General features: G+C 44.4%; 1 protein-coding gene across 1 annotated transcript; it reads left to right on the forward strand.

The window, feature by feature from the left end:
* Positions 1 to 664: 664 nt before the first annotated feature.
* SLC43A3 (solute carrier family 43 member 3) lies at positions 665 to 24,656 on the forward strand. Its single transcript, XM_056850831.1, has 12 exons — positions 665 to 854; positions 1,944 to 2,073; positions 8,830 to 8,876; positions 11,478 to 11,554; positions 12,022 to 12,114; positions 15,275 to 15,414; positions 16,763 to 16,920; positions 19,158 to 19,328; positions 20,874 to 20,993; positions 21,080 to 21,266; positions 22,378 to 22,501; positions 24,354 to 24,656. Exons 1-12 carry the CDS (start codon positions 665 to 667, stop codon positions 24,510 to 24,512), a joined length of 1,596 nt encoding a protein of 531 aa, XP_056706809.1. The 3' UTR covers positions 24,513 to 24,656.
* The last annotated feature ends 1,451 nt before the right edge of the window (positions 24,657 to 26,107 follow it).

Below are 26,107 nucleotides of genomic sequence, written 5' to 3' on the forward strand. Positions count from 1 at the left end.
CCCCAGAATTACAGCTCATCTCCAGACTACAGAGATCAGTTCCCCTGGAGAAAATGGATGCTTTGGAGGGTGGACTCTGTGGCGTTATACCCCACTAAGTTCCCTGTCCTTCCCATGCTCCACCCCCAAATCTCCAGGAGTTTCCCAACCTGGATCTGGCAACCCTATCCCCGCGTCCCACACCAGTGGGCAGGTGGGATCTGGCAACCCTACTATCTACTGACAAATTAGATAGTTGAAAGCTGATTTCCCTTTTTGCCTATAATATCCGACCTTTTCTTATGACTCAGTCTTTATGATGTATATCCAGACATCTTGCTTTGTTCATGATCCCATGCAGTTACCATGAAATTGTTCCCTTTGATTCCACTAGGCCTAGTATCTCTTTAAAGTTTATATTTTTTGCTTTCCAGATTCTTGTAGGCTGTTGAAAGGAAGCTGTTACACATTCTAGCCCAGAGGCATTACCTCGGAGGTGGATGAGGGTTTTCGCTGGCTTTAACTTAGAAACATATGAACTACTGGCCCAGACTGTGACTCCGATATAGCTGTCGTAGATTTCCAAGAGTGTTTAAAACAGTCTTATTACTTATGCATTTTCTCTGTGATTGCAGGGTCACAAAAGGAACCCCCTCAGGATCATCAGGGAAGTGACCTCAATGCCATGGACCACCTAAGTTCAGGGAAGGCCAAACGTCTGGCCACATTGTTTTCGGGTCTGGCGGAGTGCATGTGCTTTGCAGGTGTCATTTTTGGATGGGCATCCCTGGTCTTTGTCCTCAAGGATTTGCACTACTTCAAGGACCTGTGTGTGCCAATAGCCAATCAGACAGCAAATTCCACACTGAATGAAGGTATGGCCAGAGAAGCAGAGTGGAGGTGCAGTGGTTTATTTCTCAACTAACTCTTAATTTTTTAAAAAACAACAACCTTGAGTTAAGATTACAAAATAAATGAAGATAAAGATAATAGTCAATTGAAATCTTTATACTCCATTTAATTACATCACTTGAGCAATTTATGAAAAGAAAGTTTGACAAACTATATTCAATTGAGATATAGCCTTCCCTCTTTTTAAGAATGTTAATTTGATTACCAAAAAGAATGTCAATTTGATTATATTTCATAATTCATTCTTCCATTTACAGAATATTACCTGATTCCCAATATTTCACAAAGCTGACTCTTAATAGCTCAGGTTTAATCACTATGCGCAGATATGTGGGATGAGCTGGGAGTTATGAACCTTGTCTGTCCACCAAGCTTGCAGCTGTAAATGGTCAACAAGCTAGATTTCCTTGCAAGGAGAGCTACTTGAAGGAATCCTGATTTCCCTATCCAGTGGCAAGCTGGAGTCCTTTCCTTCCTCATATGTACTCCCCCTGGTAAGCATTTTAGCATGACTGTTGCCATGGCCAAGTCAGTGGCTTTGTATTAATTCCTGTGCTGTTTTTGGTGCTTGTAGACTGCAAAAGTGCAGGAACAGCACAGGAATGTTTGGGGACGTGGAAGGATAGCTGGTTCTGCTGTGTTGTGGATAGAAGGCTGGAAATGAGACTTGGTATGGACACAATCTGTCATGGCAGATACTCACCAGGACATGTCAGGCTTTCGGTGCCACGGCTTAGCCCTAGAACATCTGAAGTAGTAGCAAGGAGTTCTTTTGAAGATGGGCAGAATGCATTTTCGTGCCATTAAGTAACCGCAACCAATCCCAGCACAGCTGATATAGTGGTTGTGAAACTTATCTCTCATTTAGAAAGCAAATTCTAGTTATAAACAATATAGAACTAGGGTTTGCTGGAGATGATTTGGATGAGATGATGTGGAAAGACCAAAGGTAGAGATGGAGGCTTACCCAGAGTAACTATGGGCTTGAGGACTAATGCATAGAAGCCATATGGAATTAGGATCTGTGTCTAAATTCCCTCTCCCTTTTGCAGGCTGCCGTGCCCAGGATGAGCAGTTCTCCCTCGTCTTCACTATTGGCTCCTTCATGAACAACTTTATGACCTTCCCCACAGGCTACATCTTTGACCGCTTTGGCACCACCATAGCCCGTCTGATTGCCATGTAAGTGCTGAGTACAGCCCAATTCCTTGTTCACCTTCTCAGAGATCTCTGCCCCATGGAGCCACACAGGACTGCCAGAAAATGATTTGATAGGGCTCCTGCACCTTTAATAGATGTGTGGCAGGGAGAAATTTGAATGTGGTGAATCCCATCACCACAGCACTAGGAAGAGAGAAGTTGAACCAATTGGCTTTCATCCTGACACAGAGTACTTAAAATAAGAGCTTTTTACAAAGAACTGGTGACTCAAGATGAAAAGATGATCTTTCTGTGCCCCCTGATTCTGGGATTGCTGGAAGGCAGTCCCGGTGGGATTTCCCCTCAGAGTCTGGTTTCCTTGTCAAAAAGTTCCCTTCATTTGGAAGGGACAGAGGAAGTCCTGTTCACTTGGCATACGCAGAACAAAATGTGTCAGAAATTCTCTTCCATACTCCCCCCTTCCCCCTCTCATTCCTTCCCTCAGTCTATCAAGGCTTACAGACAGTGGGAATAATAAATGCCTGTTATCTTTGAAGACCCAGACAGCTTCCTAAGTCTTCTGATATGCCCCGGGTTACTGAGAACTTTATCTTGACTTAGCACTAAACTTCACACATACTTTTGTGCAGCGTGCTGTCCCTGTCAGGGAACACTGTACCCAAAGGAGGCAGAATAGAAACAGCTGCCAGTTTCTCATAAAGTCTTTGGGCTGTGTTTAAAACACAAGTTCCTTGTATGGGTACATTACTCCAGATATGTATTTGAATACACGTGCCTGCTTTGCATTAATGTGTTTCTAAAGAACAACCCCCACCCCCAATTAAATATTTTAGTAAGAGCTGGAGTAGCAAAGCGAAATGTCAGGAGGAGAGATCAGCAAAATTGGTGAGAGGGAGATGTTTAAGAATTGCGGGATCCAGGGAAAGGTGATCAGGACATTGAATGCCTGCTCACATCACTTTGTAGACATATGACAGTTGCAGTTTTTCATCTGCTGGTGCTGCTAGTTGGAGACTACCTATGGTATGTATTGAACTCATGGAGGTGTTTGTCAGTCAAAAGAGTATCTGAGGATAATATTTCAAAATTTCATGTTTTTTTAAATTCCAAACTTAAATCTGATTCCATTTGGATTTGTGCAAAATCCCCTTTCAGCCCTAATGTTGATTTCCCCAAAGCCATCCATTGGCCAAAGTTCCCACCTCATACTTTTCTAAGCTGTTCTCCATGTTGGAGCAGGTGGGGTGGAGGGAACAGTAGAAACATGCCATTTCATAGTCGTAAATTAACTCCAAGATGCCTAGTTCAGGATCAGATATCAGATTCTTTATTTTCATGGTGAATCTGGTAGATATATGGCATGCGCACAGCCCACTCTTCACAATCATGCCCCTAAGCTGGCACTTCAAACAAGGAGATGGATTACTTTAGATCGCCAGGAACTCTCATAGGTAGTGGTTATTAGGGTTTTGGTGGTGTTCTGCCATCAACACAGAAGATGCTGTTGTGAACTGCTTATTAGATCTGTTGCCACCCTGATGCATTTCCTCCTCTTAGTTATGCTCATGGTGGATAATTGTTGTTCTCACATTCTGGATGAAGAACAGAGGCTGAAAGAATGTGAGAGCTGCTGAAGACCATCCTGTAAGTTCACAACTAAGATACAAACTGAAGCCCCTGGATCCAAATTCACCACCCTTTGTCACATAACCGCCATATAACATTTCTACTGCTTGGCCACACATGATGCTGATGTGGTCTGCCAAGGTCACTATTGTCTACAGCGACTGACAACAGTTGTCTGGCTTCTCAGGTACAGGTCTTTTATATTGCCTATCTGATCCTTTTGGGGGGGAAGGCAGCATGGTACAGCCCGAGCTTGTCAGATCTCAGAAGCTAAGCAGGGTGAACCTCCAAGCACGGCTCTGAAGAAGAAGGCAACGGCAAACCACCTCTGCTTCTCACTTGCCTTGAAAGGCCCTTGGGAGACCGCAGAGGAAGGCAATGGCAAACCAGCTCCGCTTCTCACTTGCTTTGAAAGCCCCTTGCTGGGGTCGCCAGAAGTCAGCTGTGACTTAATGTCACTTTACACACACACGCAGCTGATACTTTTAACTGGAGAGGCTGATGATTGAACCTAGGACCTTCTGCATGCAAGTCAGATGTTCTATCACTGAGCCACCCCTACCACTGCTTAGGAATTCTGTGTTAGTAGTATTGAGGAAAATTACAAAAGTAGGTGTGGGTGTCCATTTGCAGTTTCAGCATATACCATCATGGCTCTACTTGTAGTGATGGTAATGGACTCTGGCCTGCGAGAAAGGTATGCCTTATCCTCCTTTCCTACCACTACTTGGGCTTGTTTCATCACCCATAGCCAATGCATACTCACTTCTGGGAGAGTGCAAAGTCACCAGTGGGTTTGTTGGTCCTTTGCTGCTGTGCCACTTATATGAACAACAATCCATATGAGATTGCACATATGTAATTTGCATTATTGTAATGGCTCTAAAAGGATTCTCACTATTGCAGACACAATGGCAGCTGCATCTCCCCCCCCCCATGGGCTTTCATTCACATTAGCATTTGCGTAGGTGCCAGGACTTCTGCTCCCCCATAGAATGTGATTTTTTTCCTGCCTCCCACAACAGCCTGAAATGCCCCCCCATATTGTTTCTGGGGGAAGAGTGTAAATAGGGGGTCATTGGGTTTGTTGTCTTTAGAGGAGCCATGTTGATTTGTACCAGCAAGGCATCTGATCTCTGTTCTGTTTCTGATTGACGCACTAATCAGCCTACAGGGGTGGAAGTTCAAGGGTTCCTGTGATCATAATCCAGGAAATGGTACTTGCTGTCACAGCAGTTTGTTCCTTAATTGGCTGAGTATATTAATGGAATGGGCAAAGTCATGCAGCTCTTTGTGAGTGGACTAATTAACCATGTGGAGAAGATGCTGAGGTGGCTGCATTAAGTTCCCTACTCCTCCTCTCATTCTCTCAGGGTATGAGATCAGGTCACTGGAGTTGTGCAAGTGTTTTTTCTCCCAGAAATGCCTATCTCAACACATAAAGGGATCAAAGGTCAGTGTCAAGTCTGCTCTTGAGTGAGAAGGCCTTTGGCCCTCTAAACCAACGTATACAAGGGTAAGTTTGAGGCACTTTCATAATACTGGTGGTGTCACAGGGGAATTATTGGCCCCTGCCCTGCAGTGATTTCTTGCCATGTTCAGGGCTGTGTGTGAAATGCGATTCTGTGATTACACTGTTTTAGTTACTGAAGTTTGTATTAGCTGAACAAGTTCAACATCCTGGGACTGAAAGTCAGCATTCATTTTGTAAAAACAAACAAACAAAAATTCAGACATCTATGGCTATGAGCATATACTTGGGAAAATATGTGGACAGTGTCCTGGTGGAAGGAATCCAGAAACCACTATTTCTCAAGATAAAGTGGTGGGAGCTACACAGTAAAATTATAATCCATTATGGAAAAAAGAAGCAAATACATTATTTTATTCACACTGTTCCCTGGGTAAGGGGAGAATTTGGAGCATCCTTTTACGGACATTCTTGACTGTCCACAGGAGCTAGAGATGGTCTTTTTGCAACATGTGACCCTCCAGGTCAAAGGCAGCCCAATTTCCAGATGCTCATGATCTCTTGATTTTGCAACTGGGCAGTTAAGAGTAGATTTTATTGAGCTTCTATTGTGGCACTATACTTGGCTGATGAGTTGCATTCAGCTTGGTGGATTGTAAGTTGTGCACGCCTGATATAAATCAGATACCTGGAATAGGTAATTTATTTCTCGTGAGAATTGTCTGAGCTTTTTGAGTATGGAGAGATGGATTCTAATTTCAGGGTAGTGTCCCAGAAGTAGCCAACCCCAGGTGTCCAAGCCTTGCTGGTGTATTGTAATGCTGGATACTGTTGCTTCATTATTGTTTTTGTTACTTTCTTGATGTAGCTTTTCAATATGTGTTTAACGTGTCCTTCTAGCAACTGGATGAACCATGACTTTTATTCTTATCCCCCCACCCCTTTGAGAGATGGGCAATGAGGCTGATAGGAAGATAGTATCTTTGTCATGTTCCCATTGTGGCATCATGGTGGAGCTTGAAGCAAGGGTTAAGGCCAATGAGAATGGCTAAAGCATCCTGGCAGGGTGTTAGACTGAATCTAATCCCCCAGCATTGGTTCACGACTGTATTTTCACAGATGCAGACTCAAACCTAAAATCTCTCAGTTTCCTTGCACTGAACTGTTCAACACAAAAACTAGGAACTAGTTCAAAATAAATCATTCAGTAATTGGAAATCTGGGAGGATCTTTTGAGATTGGTAAGGAAGGGCTTCACTCTGCTCTTACCCTAGAGAGACACTATTTCCTCATAAACCACAGGACAAGTGAAGGACAGAAAGGAACTGCGAAACATGTTCTTTTAATTCTCCAGACTTTTGCATTTTGGCTTATGACTCATCTTTCTTTCAAACAAGGATAATGCAAAGCTATACGGTGGGTTGATTTGGAATCGCTGAAGTATTTCAAATAGGCAACTGAAGCCTAATTTGCCTCATTTTTTATTACAACTCTTCAGATTAGAAATCTGGAGGTGGGGGGGGTTTCGCATTATTAAATATTTCTGTATAAGAAAAACCCCTAATTCCCATATATAGTCAAGTAGTAGCTAAAGAAGAAGGGTTCTGTCTTACCCTTCACCCTACCATGTACATTTTCTATGTACAGAGAATGTTTTTTTCTTGGAGGCTCTTTCTGTCATGCTGTCCTCCCACCAGCAGTCTGAAGACTTAAAAATTGAAGAACAGTTTTGCAACCTCAGCTATTGTTTGTGGGGACCAGGCTGTCAAGAGTTCCAAAAAGCAAGAGATGTGGTCTTGGTCCCTAACTGGATTCTTTTATCCATGAGTATCATCATACTAAAAATGAAACCCAGGTCCCAATAAATGTCTTGTTGCACAAGACCAAGATGCATCAGGTTTGGCATTCTATTTCCTGCATAGGCCAGGTAGACATGATCAGGACATGCAAGAAACGTCCTTCTTTTCTTTGCTCTCCAAGATCTGGCATTCAGAGGTACACTGCCTCTGTATCTGGGGGCTCCATTTTACCTTTCCTCCATGAATCTGATTCTTTTAAAAAGCTATCTAAGGCAGTGGCTATTGCTGCTAGCTAAATTGATACCAGCAAGGAATTGTTTCTTTTTGTCTGTGCTTCTGCCAGTCAGTTTCATTGGATGTGTTCCCAAGCTCAATTATTTAGAGGGAGAGAAAAAGGGAGGAAAGATTCTCTCCCTCTCTGTCCAATTATTCATAATTATATAAGCTTCTATCACATGCTCTTTAGCGATCAGTGTAGCTAATTATTAACTGTCTTGCCCTTATGCAGATGACAGAGTCAATGAAGCTGGACCACCCAGAGGCAAAGTAGGGGCCTCTCATACTTGGTGAGCTCTCCAGGTATACAGAAAAATATGTCTTTGTAAATTAACCAAAAGAGAAAAATCCCTCAGATATCAGCCTGATGATGACACAATCAGTCCCCCCCCCCCCAAAAAAGGGCTGGGTAATTAGCCTGCTCAAGCCTCTGAAAGCATGGACAGTCCTGGAGGGGGAGATGTTGCAGGGGGTGGGTGGGATTTCTGCTGTGTTTCGTCATGGGCTCCCTAAACTAAAAGCCATGTGTAATTAAAAGCTTTTGATCATTTTAGTTTCTGTATTTTTTTCCAGCAATATGTTATTCTTATTGAGATGAAGTAACCAGAACTATACTTGATGTTTTAAACATGACCGTACTAGTAAGTTATATAATGACACTATTTTTTATTTCAATGCCAGGAGGCCATTTAAAAAAAATTATGTTGCTTATATGCTAATCAATATAAAAAGAGTGTTTGAGAATTCGAATAATTCTGTCCTCTCAGGCCATTCATGATTTGGAATTTTTAGTTGGGTTTGCCGCTTTGCAGACACACAGTTTTCTGATCCGAATTCTCAAAACTATGCATGGGGGCTTTTTGCCCCAAAGATATTCCAGGAGTACCTTGTGATCAATTATGCATCCCCAGTGAAATACAGAGCTTCTGAGTCCCTCCCACCTGACAATGCTGCTTTGTAATTGGCTGTAGTGTATTTTTGAAATATGTTACCAGCCCCCTCCAGCCCCACAGCAGGATTCTTTAATTTGTAATTAACGAAGTGGCCCTGATGTCTGAAAAACCCTGCTATGAAACTGATCTCCCCCCCCCATTTTTTTGTTTTACAGTGGTAGTTTAGCGATAAAATGCTAAAATAGTAAATATAAATGAAGAGTACCCAAGGGAAAGACTTGGTGCTCCCCCCCCTCCCAGTGACAACAGGTCTGACGTGATGGACAAATTAGTGCCTGAACTGGAACTAAACTAGAGAATTAACAAAGACAAATGAGACCAGAATTGAGTGCACATTTTGTACTGCTTCAGATCTCTGCTCCCAGTTCTTCTGTCTGATTTTTTGTTGTTGTTCTTCTAAGTTCATCCTTGTATCATCTTCTTCAGCAAGGTTCCTGTCAACTTTTCCCATTTATTTCCTGGTTTCACTTGTTCCCTCAGTTCTGAACAACTGTTTCTTTTCTTCCACTGCCCCGGTTCTCACAGTTGTCTGCCAAAGGATGGGACCTGGTGAATGTTCACTTTGTCTAATGGGAGACAGTAGTTCACCTGGCTTCCCGCATGTCCACAGCAATGCCCAGTCGATAGCTCAGGGTATTTCTTTGTCTTCCAGATCTTTCTACACTACTGGCACCCTCCTTATTGCATTTTCCTCAGAAGGTGAGTACTCCTGGTGGAAGGGCTGGACACGTGTGGGATTGATAGTAAATTTTAAGAAGAATAGCTCCAGGCCAAATATGCACCAAAGAGCATCTAGGGACTGAGTTCTATTCTTGCCTTGTGGTCAGGGCATTTATCAATACCTGCCCTCTGCAGTTTGTTTTTATTAGAAAAGCACATTAGGACTGTTGCAGTCATCTTAGAATAATAGTGCATGTGCTTGCTCGAATTGAGCCCTCCCTGCCCTATATGTGACCAGTAGTGGCCCCTGGTGGAAACTTGTAAAGTAAACAGCTGATTACTGGGAGTACCCCATTGCAGCAGTTTAGGACTGAACTGCATATGATCTTGGAGTTCCAAGGACAGATCTCTGTATTTAATTTGGCCCTGTAAAGCAGTGGTGTGTGGGTATCTGACCTGGATTAAGGCCGTGGAACTGGGGAAGGGGGAGATTAAGCTTCACTAAGGGAAAAAGCGGGTACTCCTACTGTGATGTCTTCCCTTTTCCGCCCCATTGTGTGTGTGTGTGTGTGTGGATTTAGAGCCGTCCTCTTTTGTGGTTACTTTTTAGGGTTCAAATTACAGTCTATAAAGTTTCTTCACCTAAAGATAATTTTCAGCTCATACCCTCCTATGTCAAAGTTCAGGAGACTAAATGCAAAAGATGATAAGGATCCTGTATCTTGTGTAAAGGTAAAGGTCCCCTGTGCAAGCACCGGGTCATTCCTGACCCATGGGTGTGAGGGTTCCCAACCTCCCTGTGCAAACTCCATAAAATCACTTGCTCAGACGGTCATGCAGAAACAAGAACTTTATTGGAAGCTTCAGGGTAGTATAGACCTGACACTGGTAAAGTTGCAAGTGCTCACAATCTCACAAAGACAGAATTATAACCCCTACAGGGAAGCAGATGTCAAATGTATGTTATGGGAATCTACGAGATAATTGTGCATGGTACAGGAACATCAAAGACCTCAGGAAGCTCGTTATTGCTATCTGCCTACCAAGGCCATAGCTGGCGGGAGGGAGTCGGAGAGAGCAAGGGAGGTGGACGTGGGAAGAGACATTCCAATCTGGGGCCTGCTAGACACAGCGCCTGAACCAAGGAAAGGCAAAAGGCCTGGACTGCTTTTACGAGTCCAGGGGGGGGGGAACACACAAGGCAAAGGCGTACAGACCCTCTCATTCTGCCCCCCTTAAGGCCCCCCTCCCCCGAGACCGGGTGGACGAGGCTTGTCCGGATAGGCAGAGTGAAACTTTCGAACCAGGCGGGGAGCCGCCACATGGGGAGCGGCCACCCATTCGTCGTGGGCGGGTCCCAGGTGCTTCCAGCGGATCAAATAGAACAATTTCCCCTCATTTGGTCACCTAGAAAGTATGCCCTGTTGGGAGAAGAAGCAGCCAGGGGCTGGAAGGGTGCTCTGGGCCTTCTTGAGTTAGGCTCACACCAGAGTGTTGGCAGCTACTGAAGATCCTCATTCCTCTCTCTTACCTGACAGCAGGTAACAACAATCATAATAAAATCATATATATCTAAAATTCATAAGTAATCATAAAACCATTCAATACAGTTAACAAGATGGTACTCATATAATTACAGGGCCATTGGAGACCCGGCCAAGCAGCCAAATCCTCATATCAGAAGCCCCGAGGGAGAGGAGAGGGAGGCCAGTAACGATGACAACCTGTGGTTGCCCTCAATTGTAGGTCTGGTGGAAAAGCTCTGTTTTACAGGCTCTGCAGAACTTCTGAAGGTCCCATAGGGCCCTGATGTAGGGTTGCCAACTGCCAGGTAGTAGCAGGAGATCTCCTGCTAATTCAACTGATCTCCAGCCGATAGCATTATTTCTGCCACGATCCACATTTCTGCAGAAGACAAGTTGTTTCAATTTGCAAAATAATGCATTACATCTTAGGCATTGGACATAGAGATTTTTAACAGCTTATTTCCCTTGGCAGTGGGACCAGGTTAGCCTTCATCCTGCAAAACAGTGTGCTAATTTGCTGATGGATCTCGGTGAAAATAACTTTTAATTGTTTAGCATTTCACAGTGTATGATAGGCCTGCTTGATATGTAGTAAATGTGTGAGAACATTACCAGGCTCATCTGTGTCTGTGGAGGATGACCTATGTGCACAAGGTGTCCAGATGTGCTGGGAAATTGCATGCTCAAACCAGGACTGGGTGGTGGGTGTGAACACTCTCAGCTTCCTCTGTAGTGAGGACTGCCTCTGTGCTGGGTAAATCACACTGGAGTCCAGTGGCTAAAGGAATACTGCTTCAGAAGAGCATTTAATCACTTTCTGGATGTTGTTGGATGCCTGTCAGCCCAGTTCTCAGGAATAACTGGTGCAGGTCTCTCAAGATTGTGCTAGAACTTCCAACCATTGTTGAAGATCAGAAAAAGGTTTTTTACCTTTTACAGTTACTTGGGCTAGCATGTAAATTTAAACTGCCATTGTGTAGATTTAGTATGTGTAGATTGAAGGTGTGTGTGGCTTATGACGATGTGAAGTCCAGCTGTGTCTGTGCTGTGAACAAGATAGGCCTGTGACTCTGACGATTCCTGCTGCTGCAGTGATTTTTATTTTTTCTTGCAGCCACTGCCATGATCTTATTCCCTGCACTGTCCTTCCTCTCTGTCGGTGGAATCCTCCTTATCCTCACCAACATGCAGGTCTGACACCCTTCCCCTGTACATCCTTGTGGGGGAGGGGAGAGGATAGGATGGGCTTCTGGGTGAAGAACAGTTTATGAGAGCCTCTGGGCCTGGTTAGAGCCATCCTCACCATGAAGTATAGGACACTGCATTCTAGAGTGGGTGCCATTTTCTTGCCTCCAGTCTCCTCCTTGTAAGTCATTGAAAAGTGAAGTAGGTGGGGCTGCCCTTTTGACTTTTTACCTCAAATGTAAAACTGTCAAAGGCTGGAAAGAAATATTGGGAATGGGGGATGTTTGTTTGAGGATGGTGAGGTGGGTTGCTTTCATCTTTTGACTTCTTAACAGTTCCATCTTCCACAACCATTCTTTTGTGAGGTGTACTGTAAGGTGTTCAAGCTCAACAAGAATACAGTCTCTTTGCTATGACCACCCTAGGAACCTAGAAGAGATCAGTTTCATGTGATGTTTCATCTGTATCTTCAGGTTGGGAACCTGTTTGGAAAACATCGTTCAACCATTATCACTCTCTATAATGGAGCTTTTGATTCTTCCTCTGCTGTATTTCTCATTATAAAGGTATGTGGCCATTTCTAAATACTAACCAGAATTTGCTGCAGACTTTCCATATCAAAGGGGATGAGTGCTTTGACAGTGTTGCCTTTAGGGTGCTGAGTCTTGAGGCCAGACATAGAGGCTAGAAGCACCCCAACCTCCATCTTCTGTGCTGGGGAAGGGGAATCTAGGTTTAGTTAGTCAAGGCATCCTGTCTCTTCTTCCCTTTTCAGTCCTGGTTTAGTCAATACCTGGCTTTTAATTGGTCTGAATTGTCAGCTGGGTTAGGCACTGAAACAAATAGGCTGGTCAAAAACTGGCCAGGTGGTAAAATATAGGTGGATAAGATGTAAGGGTGGGTGAAGGAGAGGAGAGTGATTATGATATAGAAGGTTGTAGATGCAGGGAGAAGGGAAAACACCACCGGGGTGGGGGGAGGGGGGGTTGAAATTCCAAAAGCTGTCCAAGATCCAGCAGAAATGTCTTCTGTTTAGAAAAAAAGCATTACAACCATTTCATATGCTGTCTGACACACTCTTCCTGTTAATCACTTAGATCAGCGGTTCCCAAACGTTTTGAGTCATGGAGCACTTTTCAGGAGAGAAATTCATCACAGAGCACTAATTTTCACCTAGCACCTATATAGTAAACTGGATGACAGTAGTATTTTTCTTTCTAATCTCTTCACAGAGCACTAGGAGATGTTTCGTGGAGCACTAAGTGCTCCATGGAGCACAGTTTGGGAAATGCTGACCTAGATGCTTGAAGGAAGAATAGGAGTGTTTGGTAGATTATTTATTTCATTTGGGGTGGGGGGAATCTAACCTGGATTAACAACCAGTTCATAGTTCATGATTTCAAATCATGATGCTGTGACCCCACTTCCTGGACCTTGCATGCTTGCTATGTGGGTCACACACGCTGCCTGCCCATGACTCTGGACAGAGTGGATTTCTGGATGGGCTGGAATGCTCTGCTGGACTTTATCCCAGGCAGCGAATTTCACTCTTGTTCCACCCGTGCTGCGTGCCACCTATGTGGGTGCCTGCTCTTTCCTGTGGATGGGTTTTCTCTGCTATCTGCACCAAAATAATGCCCAGTATACCACCACCTGAATCTTCCAGGCACTGCCAGGCCTCTTTCCATCTATAGCAAATGTGAAAGGAGTAAACTTGTCCTCCGGGAGATAACCAAGGGACTCAATAAATCTTTATAGCATTGATTATATATTTTAAAAACCCTGGATTAACTCTGGATTAACCACCAAAATTTAAACATGAGAACATTTGTCCCACATTTGTCTCTTTCCACTATCGAATTCAGATTAACTTTCCAGTTACTGTACACAAACAAACCCTTTTGGAATCTGTCTTTCAAAGATGAAATCAAAAATCCCTAAAGCTGGCATCCAAAAAGCCGCAAGCCACAGCAAAAAGTGTAAATAATATGGGTGCATTAGTTAAAAAAGAACTGTAGGGAAGTTTTAAAACACTTGAGAGAATAAAAATGGTGTCATGTGTGACCTAAAAGAACATATATTTGGTGTCAGGTGAGCCTCTGTGAGGAGGGTATTCCACAGTAAAGGCACTTCTTCTAAGAAGGCCGTGGAGGCCATGGTGGGATGATTAAAGCAGAGCTGACTGAAATTAAATCCATCAAAAATGGAGGTCCTGTAAATAGGTCAGGGAGAGCCAGATCAGGCAAATCAAATCCCAGCCCTCAACAAGATGCATCTTCCTCTGTCTGGTGTCTGGTAGTAACCTTGGAGGCCTTCCTCTTTTGGGGGACTCAAGTTAACAATGTTGCTAGGATGGCCTTCTTTCATCTTTGTCGGGCCTGGCAACTTGTGCCTTATCTGACTCACCCTGACCTAGCCAAAGTGATCCATGCAATGGTCTTCTCCAGCCTAGACCCTCTGCCCAGCTGCCATAGCTGCACCTCTGGCAAGAGGAGCCTTCTTAAATACTCTCAGCCCCACCCCTCAACAGCCAACAGCAGAGCAATTAACTTCAGCCACACCAGCCCTTCCCGACTCAGCAACAGCTTTCTCTAAGTTCCTGCTGTGTCTCTCTGCCCACCTGCCACAGCCGCACCTCTGGTGAGAGGAGCCTTCTTCCTTGGGTGGTTTTGAGTTTGGGCAAAGAAACAGTAAAGGGAAGGAGGCTACATACACCTTTTCCGTTTTGCTATTAGTCTGATCAGAATGGCCCCATGTATGGGAAAAGAGAAGGAAGGCACACTCCCCCACCCCTGGGTGGGAAATGGCAGGAAGGCAAAACGTTAAACATCTCTATTACTTTATTTAAACCTGCAGGCATCTGAGGCTGCTTTTCTTTAAAAACAAAGGATCACGGGAAGGAGACTGTAAATGGCATGCCTTGTTGTCTGGTCTTGAGTCCTTAGTTTCTGACTTCTTGCAGTATTTCTTGGTATTTCTTGACCAATCACAAAATTTACCCCTTGCCTTGAACTTACTGACTGATTTCCCCCCCCCCCCCACACACACACACAATTGAACGTTTCTAATGAAACTAGTATACACAAGAGCTTCTTGATGGGATCACTTGAGATATGTCCAGCACCAAATACTATAGGTCACACACACATGGTGGAAGGCAATCACTGCCCAGATATCAACTAGGTGGTCTGGTGAGAATCCAAGTAGAAACAAGCAGACAGAGTCCTCAGCTGACATTTACTGAGGAAGCTCCAGCCATGTGACAGAGAAAAACGTGGGGATGCAGTAAAAGCAGGAAGTGAATGGAGCTCACTAGTGTGATTTCCTCTGAAAGGAAACTGGAAGTTGTGGTTAAAGCAAAACACTTGACATCAAGTCACACAAGTTCTATTCTCAGCTAAGGCACTGTACAATGTGCATGAGTGCATAATTACATTACTTCCCTAACTCATGCCTCAGTATCCCTAAGTCATAGTAATCCCTGAAAACCCTCAGTAACACTGGCTGTCCACACGGACTAACAGAGCAGTGCTTTCTTGTGAACTGTGCCTTCCCCATTGGTCAGAGCTATCTGTCTGCTGTTTTTAATGACAGTTAAAGTCCACCACCTGTCCACCACCTGAGGCAGTTCCCTCACTGTGTCTTATGGCCTTTCTGACTGGAGCATACTGATGGCAGAGTCATAGTGCAAGTATGATGCCTCAAGCTTGTGCTGTTTGCCCACAGCTGCTGTATGAGCAAGGCCTTAAGCTGAATACCATGTTCCTCTTCATCTCCGCCTGCAGTGCCTGGCACTTGGTCCGTACTTTCTTTCTGATGCCCCGCCATCATATTCCTTACCCACTTCCTCCAGGATATACATATGGGTAAGTTTGTTTGCCCCTGTATTTCATATTCAGCTGTCTCTTCTCTAAAATCCCCACTTCCTCCTGTCCATTTCCCTCCTTTTTCAGGCTAGCATAGTGCCTCTTTAGAGCTCGGTGAGCTAGACACAACCCTCAAATGTTTAATGAGTTAGTGTTTTTAAAACAATTCCCAGTTTTCCAAATGCTGCTTCAAGTAGTGTCTGTAAATGCCAGATTGACAGGAGGTTGCTAACTTTTCAACTGGCAACTATTGTGCTTTAACAGCAGTGTGATGTGCCGTCATTAACAGCTGATGTTTATCTTCATGTTGTGAAAAGCATAACCTGCTTATTTTTAAAGGCACAAGAACAGTCAAGCTATTTTTATGGCCGGTTGGCAATCATAGTTTCACACCTTTGTTTACACAAAAACTATGTTCTATGGGCACCTTTTCAATCAGCACCATGCCAAGGCCAATTTAAGAAGTCTAACGTGAAGGGCTGAGGTGCCATTTTGTGGCATCATGAGAAATACTTAAATTTAAAAGCAGACCTCATGTCATTCACTGAACTGATTTGGGAAAATAGCATCTTCTGCCACCCTACACTGGATCCCTTGTTTTAATCAGGCTGCAGTTTAAGCAGCTATTGTGAACAGCCCGATCCTATGAATATTTGTTTGAAAGTAAGGGTCAAAATATATTACTTACAAATGAACACAACTAATCTGGCTACCAGCTTGAAGAGGAAAAGCTGCTTTCTGAGGAACCCATCAGGAGTGAAGAAGCAATTTGTAGGAAGAATGGACAGCTTAACCCCCTTTTGTTTCCCTGCTCCACATACACACCCCACCCCCAAGTGGCTTTTGCTTCTGTACTTGTTGAAACTTTTTCATCCACAGCTTCTCAGCTCCACTGGAATCTGCTTGTTCTCTTGATCATCAAGGCCAAAGTACACATTATGTTGAAAATGTGACCTGTAACTTAAGTCTCACTGTGCTTAAGGGATCTTACTTCCAAATAAATGTTCAGAAGATTGAAACCCAAATTGATTTTAAATCATCTCATTATTTGAAAAGTACTTTTGCAACCAAAAATACAAATTGAAGGCTTTGTCTTAAGGAATGAAAGAGAAGATGGTTGTTAGTTCATTGTTGTGAATGTAGTTAGCAGTTAAGGAAGATTATTTGTTTTCAAGCTAGTTCTTTCTTCTTATCTATAGTTTATGTATTCTGTGGAAATTTCTATTTATTTGGCTTTATGATCACCGTTGTTTTTCTGCCTATCTCGTGCTTTAGCTGTTTGTATGTGGGGAAATAAGACCTCACAGTGAGTAGGGGAAAGTGTCAGTTACATTCCCTGTGTCTACAGAGTGAGTTGTCAGAGGAGATCCTGTTCATATCGCACTTATGAGGAACAACGTTGCCCCAAGAGCTCAGATGAGGATGAAACGCATGACTCAGATACACTGCATGCTGACTCAGTGCTTGGGGAGGAACATCTCACCACCAAAGTGATTGCAGGCAAAGGTACAGATGATTTCCCAAGATCTAGCCATTGAGGCCCAAAGCAGATGTGATGCAAGGAGTTGTAGGGATGAACATCCCAAGCATTTTCTTCCTTTTTAGAAGGCAGGCATGGAAGGACCTGATTTGGATTGGGACTGTTGTATGGGGTGGAGGGTGGCTTAAGCCTTCCTCCCACACTGTTTTCCCAACCTGAAATGGCCTCTTGTTTGCCCTTTTGGGGTAAAGATATTGGTCCTTACACAGGTCCTTATCAGAACCTGTATGTTTGCCACAAAGAGGCAAATTGTGACTCTGCAGGACTGTTTCAGGTTAGGAGACTGGTGGGGAAAGAAGGCTTCAACTCACCTTTTGCCTGTGCTGTGGTCCTATGTACCTGGTTTTTAAAAAAATGGAAAACTGTCCCACGCAACTCCCAGCGTCTCACCTATTGGTAGCCTGGAATGTTATACTGGGAATATTCTTGCAAGATGACCTTTTGGCATTTGTAGTTTTAGGAGACCTCATGGGTGGGCAGTTGATGGAGGCTTGAGAAATATCACCCACTTGGCCTGGTAGCTTCTCTTTTCCTGGTGTTGGAAGTGGCTGACTTTTTTCTTAACTGTTGCATTTGGGAATTTGTATGTTCTATAAATGGCCTTCCTGAGTGCACACATACCTGTGAATGTGCACAGGTGCATGTACGCTCATAAAGGTTTAGTTCATGATTCATCACTGATGGCTCCGGCATTGCCTTTCAAGCAGTATGGGTGGGTTTAGCAGGATTTGCATTCTGTCCATTCCTTGCTATCTAGACAAGGAGGGGATTAATTATCAGTAGCCACAAGTATTAAGCTCGTTCTTCTTCATCCCAAGTGATCTGTGAGGAACGTGTAGCAGTGCAGAAGGGGAGGTTCCTCGAAGAAGTCAGAGCAGCTTCTTCTTCCTTTGGGAAGTGGAGGGCACGAGGCAATACAAGGCATCAGGAAAGAAGAAAAGAAATCAATTCCTATTAAATCCTCTCCTCCTGCGAAATCTAGCTATCAGTATTGCTTAGGATATTTTGAGATGTCATGATAAAATGTGGGTTGTTTTAACAGTAGTTTGTTGCACAGCCCCCAGTTAGTTCAAATTCCAGCTTTGTCCATTGGCTTCATCCTCCACATTTTTGTCTACACATTTGATTGCATTCCCTAAGCTTTTCTCTACAGAAATAAAGTAACTAGGTGACAGCCCTGATCCTCCCCCTTTCTTTCCCCCTCGCCATTTCATCATATTCCCTAATCTTTCTTTGTCTCTGAAAAAATTTGTAAAGAAACCCTGATTCTAGAGAGGTCCCTTGCTCGAGTGTTGAGCTGTTTGGGGCTATGGCCTTGGAGTTCCTCCCTTCCAGTGTCCTTCAGTAGTGTTTATTATTAGCCCTGATTTGGAGGTTTGAGGGGTAAGCAGGACTTCCGTTCTATCTGCCCCTGGTTTTAGCATCTGCCCTTTCACATATGCATGAAGATGGTTCATGTATGCTGGAGCTTTTAGGAATGTGTTTAGGGAAATGTATGCAGAAGGGGATTTTTAAAACTTTACATTATATCTTATGAACCAGCATTCAGTAGTAGTATCCTGTACACATAGCCACCCTATAGGTAAAACCTTATGGGGCCCCAGCTCCACACCCCCTTGAATATTTCCTGGACTTAGAAACCATGGCACTTTCTTGCTTCACCCCTTTACAAGTGCATCCCCCCACCAAATATTCAGTATTGCCTTGACTTGAAAACATTCCCATCTGCTTTCTGAACCCCTTTGCTTTTCTCTCCTATCCTTTTCTTTCCTTTATCCCTTTGAAATGCCTTGATCCATTGGTCTTGAGCTTTTTCCCCTTTCATGCCCTCTTCTATCCATCACTTCATCTTTCCCATGGCTTTTTTGACCAGCCACCTGATTTCTGTTATAACATGAAATCCAAACTTTGCTTCCATTCATATAGAAGTATATTTATCGATGTAATAGTAAAGGATCCCCACTGCAAAATTAGCATTCCTGAAGGAGCATAATAATCAAGATTCCCAGCAGTAATATGCTCAGGGCAGTTTATTTTTACTTTGATACTTTTCATAATGACACATATTGGTTGTGAAATAATTTCTGTTCCCAGAAAGTTTTTTTTTCTTTTTGAGTTATTTGTGTGACATCTATGCTGGCACAGTTAATAAAAGAATGTGATCAATTCAGCCTTAACCCTCACTGTCCCCTCTTTTCTCTAGGGAATCCTGGAGTTGCATCAAACAGCGAGAAGCCAGCCGTTATTTCCTTCTGGAGCTGTGTTTGCTCCAAGCTATTTTTCTGGCATCTGGTGTGGCTGTCAGTGATGCAGCTACGCCATTATCTTTTCATTGGGACCCTCAACCCCATGTTGGAGCAGTTGGTAGTACTGAGTACTGAGAGGATGCGGGAACAGTTGGGTGAGATGTGATTACTCTCTTTAAGTACTTGAAGGGCTGTCATTAGAGGAGTAGGTAGTGGAGGACAGGAGTTGTAATAATAGGTTTAAATTGCAGGTGGGGAGATATTGGCAGGATATTAGGAAAACGTTTTTAACAATAAGGGCAGCTTAGTGGTGGAACCAGTTGCCCAGAAATGTTGTGGGATGTTTAAGCAGAGGTTGGATGATTATTTGTCAGGGACACTTTAGGCCATCCTGCCTAGTGCAGGGGGTTGGACTGGGTGGTCTTTTGGCCCCTTTCAACTTTTTAATTCTATGATCTAATAGGAGCCAGTGAAGATACAGAGGCTAGTAGGTTTAGGACAGGGGTCTGCAAACTGCGGCTCCCAAGCCGCATGCGGCTCTTTGGCCCGGTGAGTGCGGCTCTCCGAACTTGGTTCAGAGCCCCTGCTCTCGCACCTGCTCGTGCCGGCAGCCGGGCTGCGGAGCCAGCGCACCTGAGAGAGAGAGAGAGAGCAAGCGCAAGAGAGCAGGCGAGCGGGCACGCTGTCTCTCCCCCACCCCCGCTACCGTGGAGAATGGCCAGGTCCCCCTTTCCCTTGTCCTCAATGGTTGGGAGGCTAAAGCCTCCCCTCCCCTCTATCCGTGTGATTGCTGGGTGGGCGTCTTGGCTGTTCCTGCCCCCCCCCGCCCGCCTATCAGCTGTTGGGCGGGGCGGGCTTCCTTTGATAGACGTGGCCTCCGGCTGAGTCCCATTGGGAGGCCATGTCTACCCACTGGCTTTCTTGGCGGTAGACCTGGACTCCAAGGAGGGGAAAAAGTTCCCCTTCAGAGGCCAGGTCTACCAATTGGCTTCTATGGGCCTTCGGAGGCCAGGTCTACTGCCAAGAAAGCCAATGGGTAGACCTGGCCTCCCAATGGGACTCAGCCAGAGGTCAGGTCTACCAATAGGCTTTTATGGAGGTAGACCAGGCCTCCAGATGAGGACTCCAAACGGGGAGGGGGAAATGGCAGGGACTTACAATTTAATTTTTATCAATAATTAAGATCACTATTAAGTATGATATCAAGTTTTATTTAGTGTACCTATAGTTTAATTAAGACTTAAAACTTTAATTAAAGTTTATTAAGTTAATAAACAGTGTACCTACCTATATAGTTTAAGATTAAGAAATTTGGCTCTCAAAAGAAATCTCAATTGTTGTACTGTTGATATTTGACTCTTTTGACTAATGAGTTTGCCGACCCCTGGTTTAGGATAAGCAAGCATTAAAGGGGATTGTACATTTAAATATGGTTAAGAGTTACTTATTAAGGTAAAGGTTGGCGCGCAGGAGTAGGAGAGTCTCGGAGGGAAACAGTGAGATATGTCAGGCCCATAATTGATCAGGAGTACAGACTTTGAACCCTCCTGACCTAAATTTAAAATCTAATATGGGATGTAAGTATGAATATATTGGCAGATGTTCGTTCTAATTGGGAAGGCCTCTTTGGCGGGACTTCACGGTCATATTCTCTTCACTCTCTTGGTTAACAGTGAGCAACTACACCAATGCCTTTGCCTTTACTCAGCTGTGTGGAGTCATTTGTGCCCCCTGGAATGGGCTTATTCTTGATCGTCACAAGCGTGGACAGAAAAAGGAGGGGAGTTCTCGAGGTTAGTCCTTTGTGAGTTGTGGAAGTTTCCATCCCTCCTCAGAGTGCCTTGGTCTTTCACTGGCTGTGTTTTTGTTTTTGTCTCAGGGGTGCCAGACTCTCTCGCAGACCTGCGCTCCTGTGTGCTCTCGCTGGCCATCACAGTGCTGCAGTGCATGGCTTTCTCCATTTGCGCCTCCATTCCAGTGCTGCCTGTGCAGTATGCCACCTTCATTCTGCAGGTTCTGAGCCGCTCCTTTCTGTATGGAGGCAATGCTGCCTTTTTAGCTGTTGCGTGAGTAATGGGTTTCTTAATGAAAATTGGGAAGGAGGTGGGAATTAGACATGGGAAAAGAGAAAGGGACAGTCAAAAACAAAGAAGAGGAGTGCGCGGCTCATGATGTAGCTACACAACATATTTAAAATAATTTGAAGTTGGTTTCAAACCTGCTTCCAGTTGATGTTAACTACCTTGCCTTCTCCAAATGGACCATGGGAATTGTTTTGTGAGAGAGCTAAGATTCTTTTGTCCCTTCATAGAATTGTCATTCCCAGAGGTTCCTTAGGTGTCAGCTGAATCAATACACTACATATTTATGCCGTAGATCTAGAAGGGATCCATCTAATCCAGGAATAGCTGGCTTCATGGATGCAAGGACTCTGTGCCTAAGCATCCAGGTGCTTGGGGGGGAGGGGTAGTTCAGGAAAGAAAGGGGAGCAGGACACCACATGATAATCTTAGAGGCCTCTGAACCATCACAGAAGCTTCTTGGATATACCATAATTTCATGCAGAAAGCTGGGGAAAATGGGAAAGGGTTGCTGGATGCTGGCCATCAGCACATTTGCACACAGGTGCACGTGCAGTGGATGTTGTAAGGTCATAGTGATGCTGCTGAATATAATGAAAAAGATATCACCACTGGCATCCTCACCCCAGATCTTTTCTGAATTTTTAACATCCAAGACAGCTGAAGACTCAGTCTTATATGAGTGTAAAATTGGTCCCTTCATTCTTCTTGGTATATGAGGGGGTAGATCTGAACATCCCTTTCCTGGTTCAGTTACATTAAAACACAGCTGTCCCCCCCTGAAATAACTTACTGAATTGAATCTGTCGAACGCCCAGAAGTCTTTGCCCTCTGTTGATGTTGGAAGTGCAGGTGCCATTAAATATTGATGCAGATGCTGCAAACAAATGTTCTGCCCTGTTCCTTGACCCTACTAGCCGTGCAGCATCTGCTGTTTTTTTCTCCTGGTGAGGAGGAAGAAAACGAACACAGAAGGCAAAAGGTCGGGGTGCGAGATAGAGAAAGGGCAGAAGGCGGCAGGCCTCAACAAAGGGGAGGGGGGTTTAGAAAAGCCTGCTCACTTTCACCACAAGGTCTCTCCTTTTTTCCTTGGCAGCTTTCCTCTGGAACACTTTGGGAAACTCTATGGTCTTGTGATGGGGCTCTCGGCTGTGGTGGCTCTTCTGCAGTACCCCTGCTTCACTCTCATCAAAGGCCCGTTGAAGGGAGATCCCTTTTATGTGAGTGTCTGAATCCCATGGAGTGTGTTTCTCTGCAGGGCACTGAATGTTGTGCCACATTGTATGAGGGAAGGGCTCTTGGAGAGGCAGTGGCTTGGTTCCACCACAGACACAAGTATTTCTGCCCTTAACTTTCTTGCCTCCCCTCTCCTGCTTCAGCCCCAAATGCCCCCCCCCCCTCAGTGCTGATCCCTGGGGGAAAGGAAACTCCCAGGAGCCGTATTTCAGGGGTCATTTTGGGCTGTAGTGGGAGGAGGGAGTCAAGAAAGGTGTCCTTTGTGGGTAGAAATCCTTCTGGCAGTGGAAACACTCTGATGGATCCCAGCCCTTGTCTTGTAGTGGCCTTGGAGCTCTGAGACCTGGGTTTAAATTATTCCACAGTCATGGATATATTTTGATAGACTTTGGGCCAGTAATGTGATCAGATGCAAAGGCAGACAGAACCTCTGTACCTTTAATGGCAGAAAGTAGCAGCTTGGTATGGACAGCCTTTCCTTCTTATGCCTGGCAAGCTATACCTGCCACAATGCACTTTTGTACACATCAATTAAGTGAATTCCTTCTTGTGTCACTCTGCTGCACAAGGCTTTGGGGAAGGACTTCGTTCAGCACATTCCATTCCCACAGGCTCTGACTGGAACACTGCTGTCTCTCCTTTGTCTGCTTGGCCAGAAGAAGAGTGCCACAGGGTCAGCATGAACTGTGCTGTTGGTGCAGCCTAAATTGTCAGTGGAGGGTTTTCCTGTGCCGTATCAACTTAACTTTTAGGATTTTGGCATTTTAAAAAACCCAGTGACTTTTCCATGCAGGCAGTCCCATGGGCAACTCACAATCTTTCAAGTCTCAGTTTTCTTTCTGTTAATGGCTGTTAGTGGTGGTCAGCCTCACAGGTAGATCCTGTGCAGCCTAAATTGTCAGTGGAGGGTTTTCCTGTGCCGTATCAACTTAACTTTTAGGATTTTGGCATTTTAAAAAACCCAGTGACTTTTCCATGCAGGCAATCCCATGGGCAACTCACAATCTCTCAAGTCTCAAGTTTTCTTTCTGTTAATGGCTGTTAGTGGTGGTCAGCCTCACAGGTAGATCCTGAGGGGACAAACAGGATTAAATCTGGGAAGTACTTTACACATTCAAAGCACTACATAACCAATCACTAATGAGCCCCAGCTTCCACCAGATAAAGGAAGCTTCATACGTGAATCAGCTCCACTGGATTAACAACTCTGTCAGCAAGTGGCTATACCAGAACCTCAAACTAAGCTGCAGAGTCCCTGAGGTCAGTGACAGGAACTAGAAGTTGGCATCTGAAATATAGCAACAGAAAGCATGGACTGCTTTGTTGAACAGGGCAAAGGTCGAATCTATTAGTGTTTCTTCCAGTCCCAAAGCTTTCATACTGCAGGGCGTGCTGTTTCACTGCCCTGCTCCCTTCTGTGCTTTACAAAGGCTCTGAGGCCAAAGACACATCAGCGTATCTCACTAGGGTATGTCTTTTTCTCAGATTGTGAAGTTTCTGGTTGAAGCTACAGAGTCTTTTATAACAACAGCCAATAGTGCCCTGTATAAGTAGGGTTGCCAGCTCTGGGTTGGGAAATACCTGGAGATTTGGGGGGTGGAGCTTGGGGAGGGCAGGGTTTGGGGAGGGGAGGGGACAGACCTCAGCAGGGGATGATGCTATAGAGACCATAATCCAAAGTAGCCATTTTCTCCAGGGGAACTGATCTTGGTCAGCTGGAGATCAATTATAATAGCAGGAGATCTCCAGTGCCACCTGGAGGGTGGCAACCTTATGAATAAGGGAAGGTGGTTAGAAGCTGCAGCCTTATTTCCTCATCTACTTCTTTTCTTTTAGGTGAATATTGGCTTCATCGTGTTAATGCTTCTGGCTTTGGTCAGCCCTTTGATGGTGTTTTGGGAGTGCCAGCGACGGCAGAAGCAACAGGCAACACTGCACAATTCAGACTCTCCAGCCTTGATTGCAGGGAAACCCGGTCTGGAATCTTCCATCTGAGCTCTTCAGAATATAAACTTTAGGAAACTGTTTTAACAAAAGGGAACCATGAGAAGACCTGAAAGGGAATAGAAGAGCCATGCAGAAGAGCACACCTCATCTCTCCAAACCTTGCTCCCCACAAACCAGGCCACAATTGAAAGAAATGTGCCTAAGTGCACATAAATCCCTGTAGGAACACAGTCCCGGTGCGTCAAAAACAGAATTTTCTATTACTCCCACATTATATAGCGTTATTTTTTCTAGAATTAAATCCATATTATATTCTCCCAATGTGGGTTTTGAGGTGTATTTTCGTTACCTTAATTTTGTTCCTTTAAAGAGCTGTATTTTGAGGACAGTATAAACAGCAGAGCTAAAAGTACTTCAGATTTTCCTAATAGAATTTTTAATGGGTCAGGAAAAGTAACTATATTGAAATGGAGGTCTTAACATTTTCATGTCATAACATTTGTGAATTGAGGAAAACATTTTACCTTTGCTTTTGCATTTTTTAAGCATGTGTGTTAATTTTGGTTTCCAGGGCTTGAAGGGAAAATATTTGGAGTAATAAAAACAATATTTTGTAATAAAATTGTGTTGTCATTTTAATCCCTTTGGGAATAAGTACTGAAGTCCAAAATCGTAGAGCATGAAGTTTATTTAGCGCCAGTAGTATGCCCAGTTCTGCACAGGTTCTGCTTCATGAAGCTGCACATTGTCTAGACTCAGACCACCTGTTAGTCCACCTGGATCCTAGTTACAGTGTACTGTGCTTTAAGATGAAAACTCATGTGATGAAAGCTACAGATATGAGCTTATGTGTGATGATCATGTGCACATAACTTAATGGTGAGAATCCCACCCATTGTGAGGTCCGGGCTGGGAGCGCAGCTGGAGTCAAGGACAAGTAGCTTTGCTTATGTTATGACGGTCTGCACCCCGGCCAAGAGCTGTAATCTCTACAGAGACTCTGGGAACCAGAGTCAGCCTAGTTTCTAACGGTGCCTTGGCGCAATTGAAGGATGGCTGCCTTAGCCTTGTCACTTCTGAATGGATCCTCGAACCGCCGTCTCAGGGCCCACATGAAACCATTTAAAGTCTGTATGGATCTGGCCCGTGAATCAAATTGCTGGATCATCCAATCCGCCGCCTCCCCTTGTAATAGTGAGGAGGCTATCCTCAGTGGGGCACCTGGCTATCCTCAGTGGGGAACCACTGCCTCTGCTCTCTCATGAAGCTGTCAACCTGATGTAAAAAATAGGGTAAGCTTCTGCAGCGCCATCAAAAGTCACTCGTAAGTCTTTTAAGGATGTTTGAGGACGGGTACTTCTTGAAACTTCCATGCAACATTGTCTTGCAATTGTCCTGTTTCCAGGTTTCCCCTGTCCTCATTACTCACCCTAACGTACCTCACAGGGTTCTCGAGGATTAAAGAGAGAAGAGGAAAATGACATCAGCTGCTTTGCTTTCCCATTGGGGAGAAAGGTAGGGGGTATAAATGTAGTAAATAAATAAATATACTTTTCCCCAAGCTGCCTTTCCTCCTGTCTTTTTGGAAAGAGTGTGGTCCAAGAACATTTGTGTGTCATCTGGAAGGAACATTGTGCATTTTC

Source organism: Euleptes europaea, chromosome 6 (genome assembly GCF_029931775.1).
Source record: "Euleptes europaea isolate rEulEur1 chromosome 6, rEulEur1.hap1, whole genome shotgun sequence".
Lineage (NCBI taxonomy): Eukaryota > Metazoa > Chordata > Lepidosauria > Squamata > Sphaerodactylidae > Euleptes > Euleptes europaea.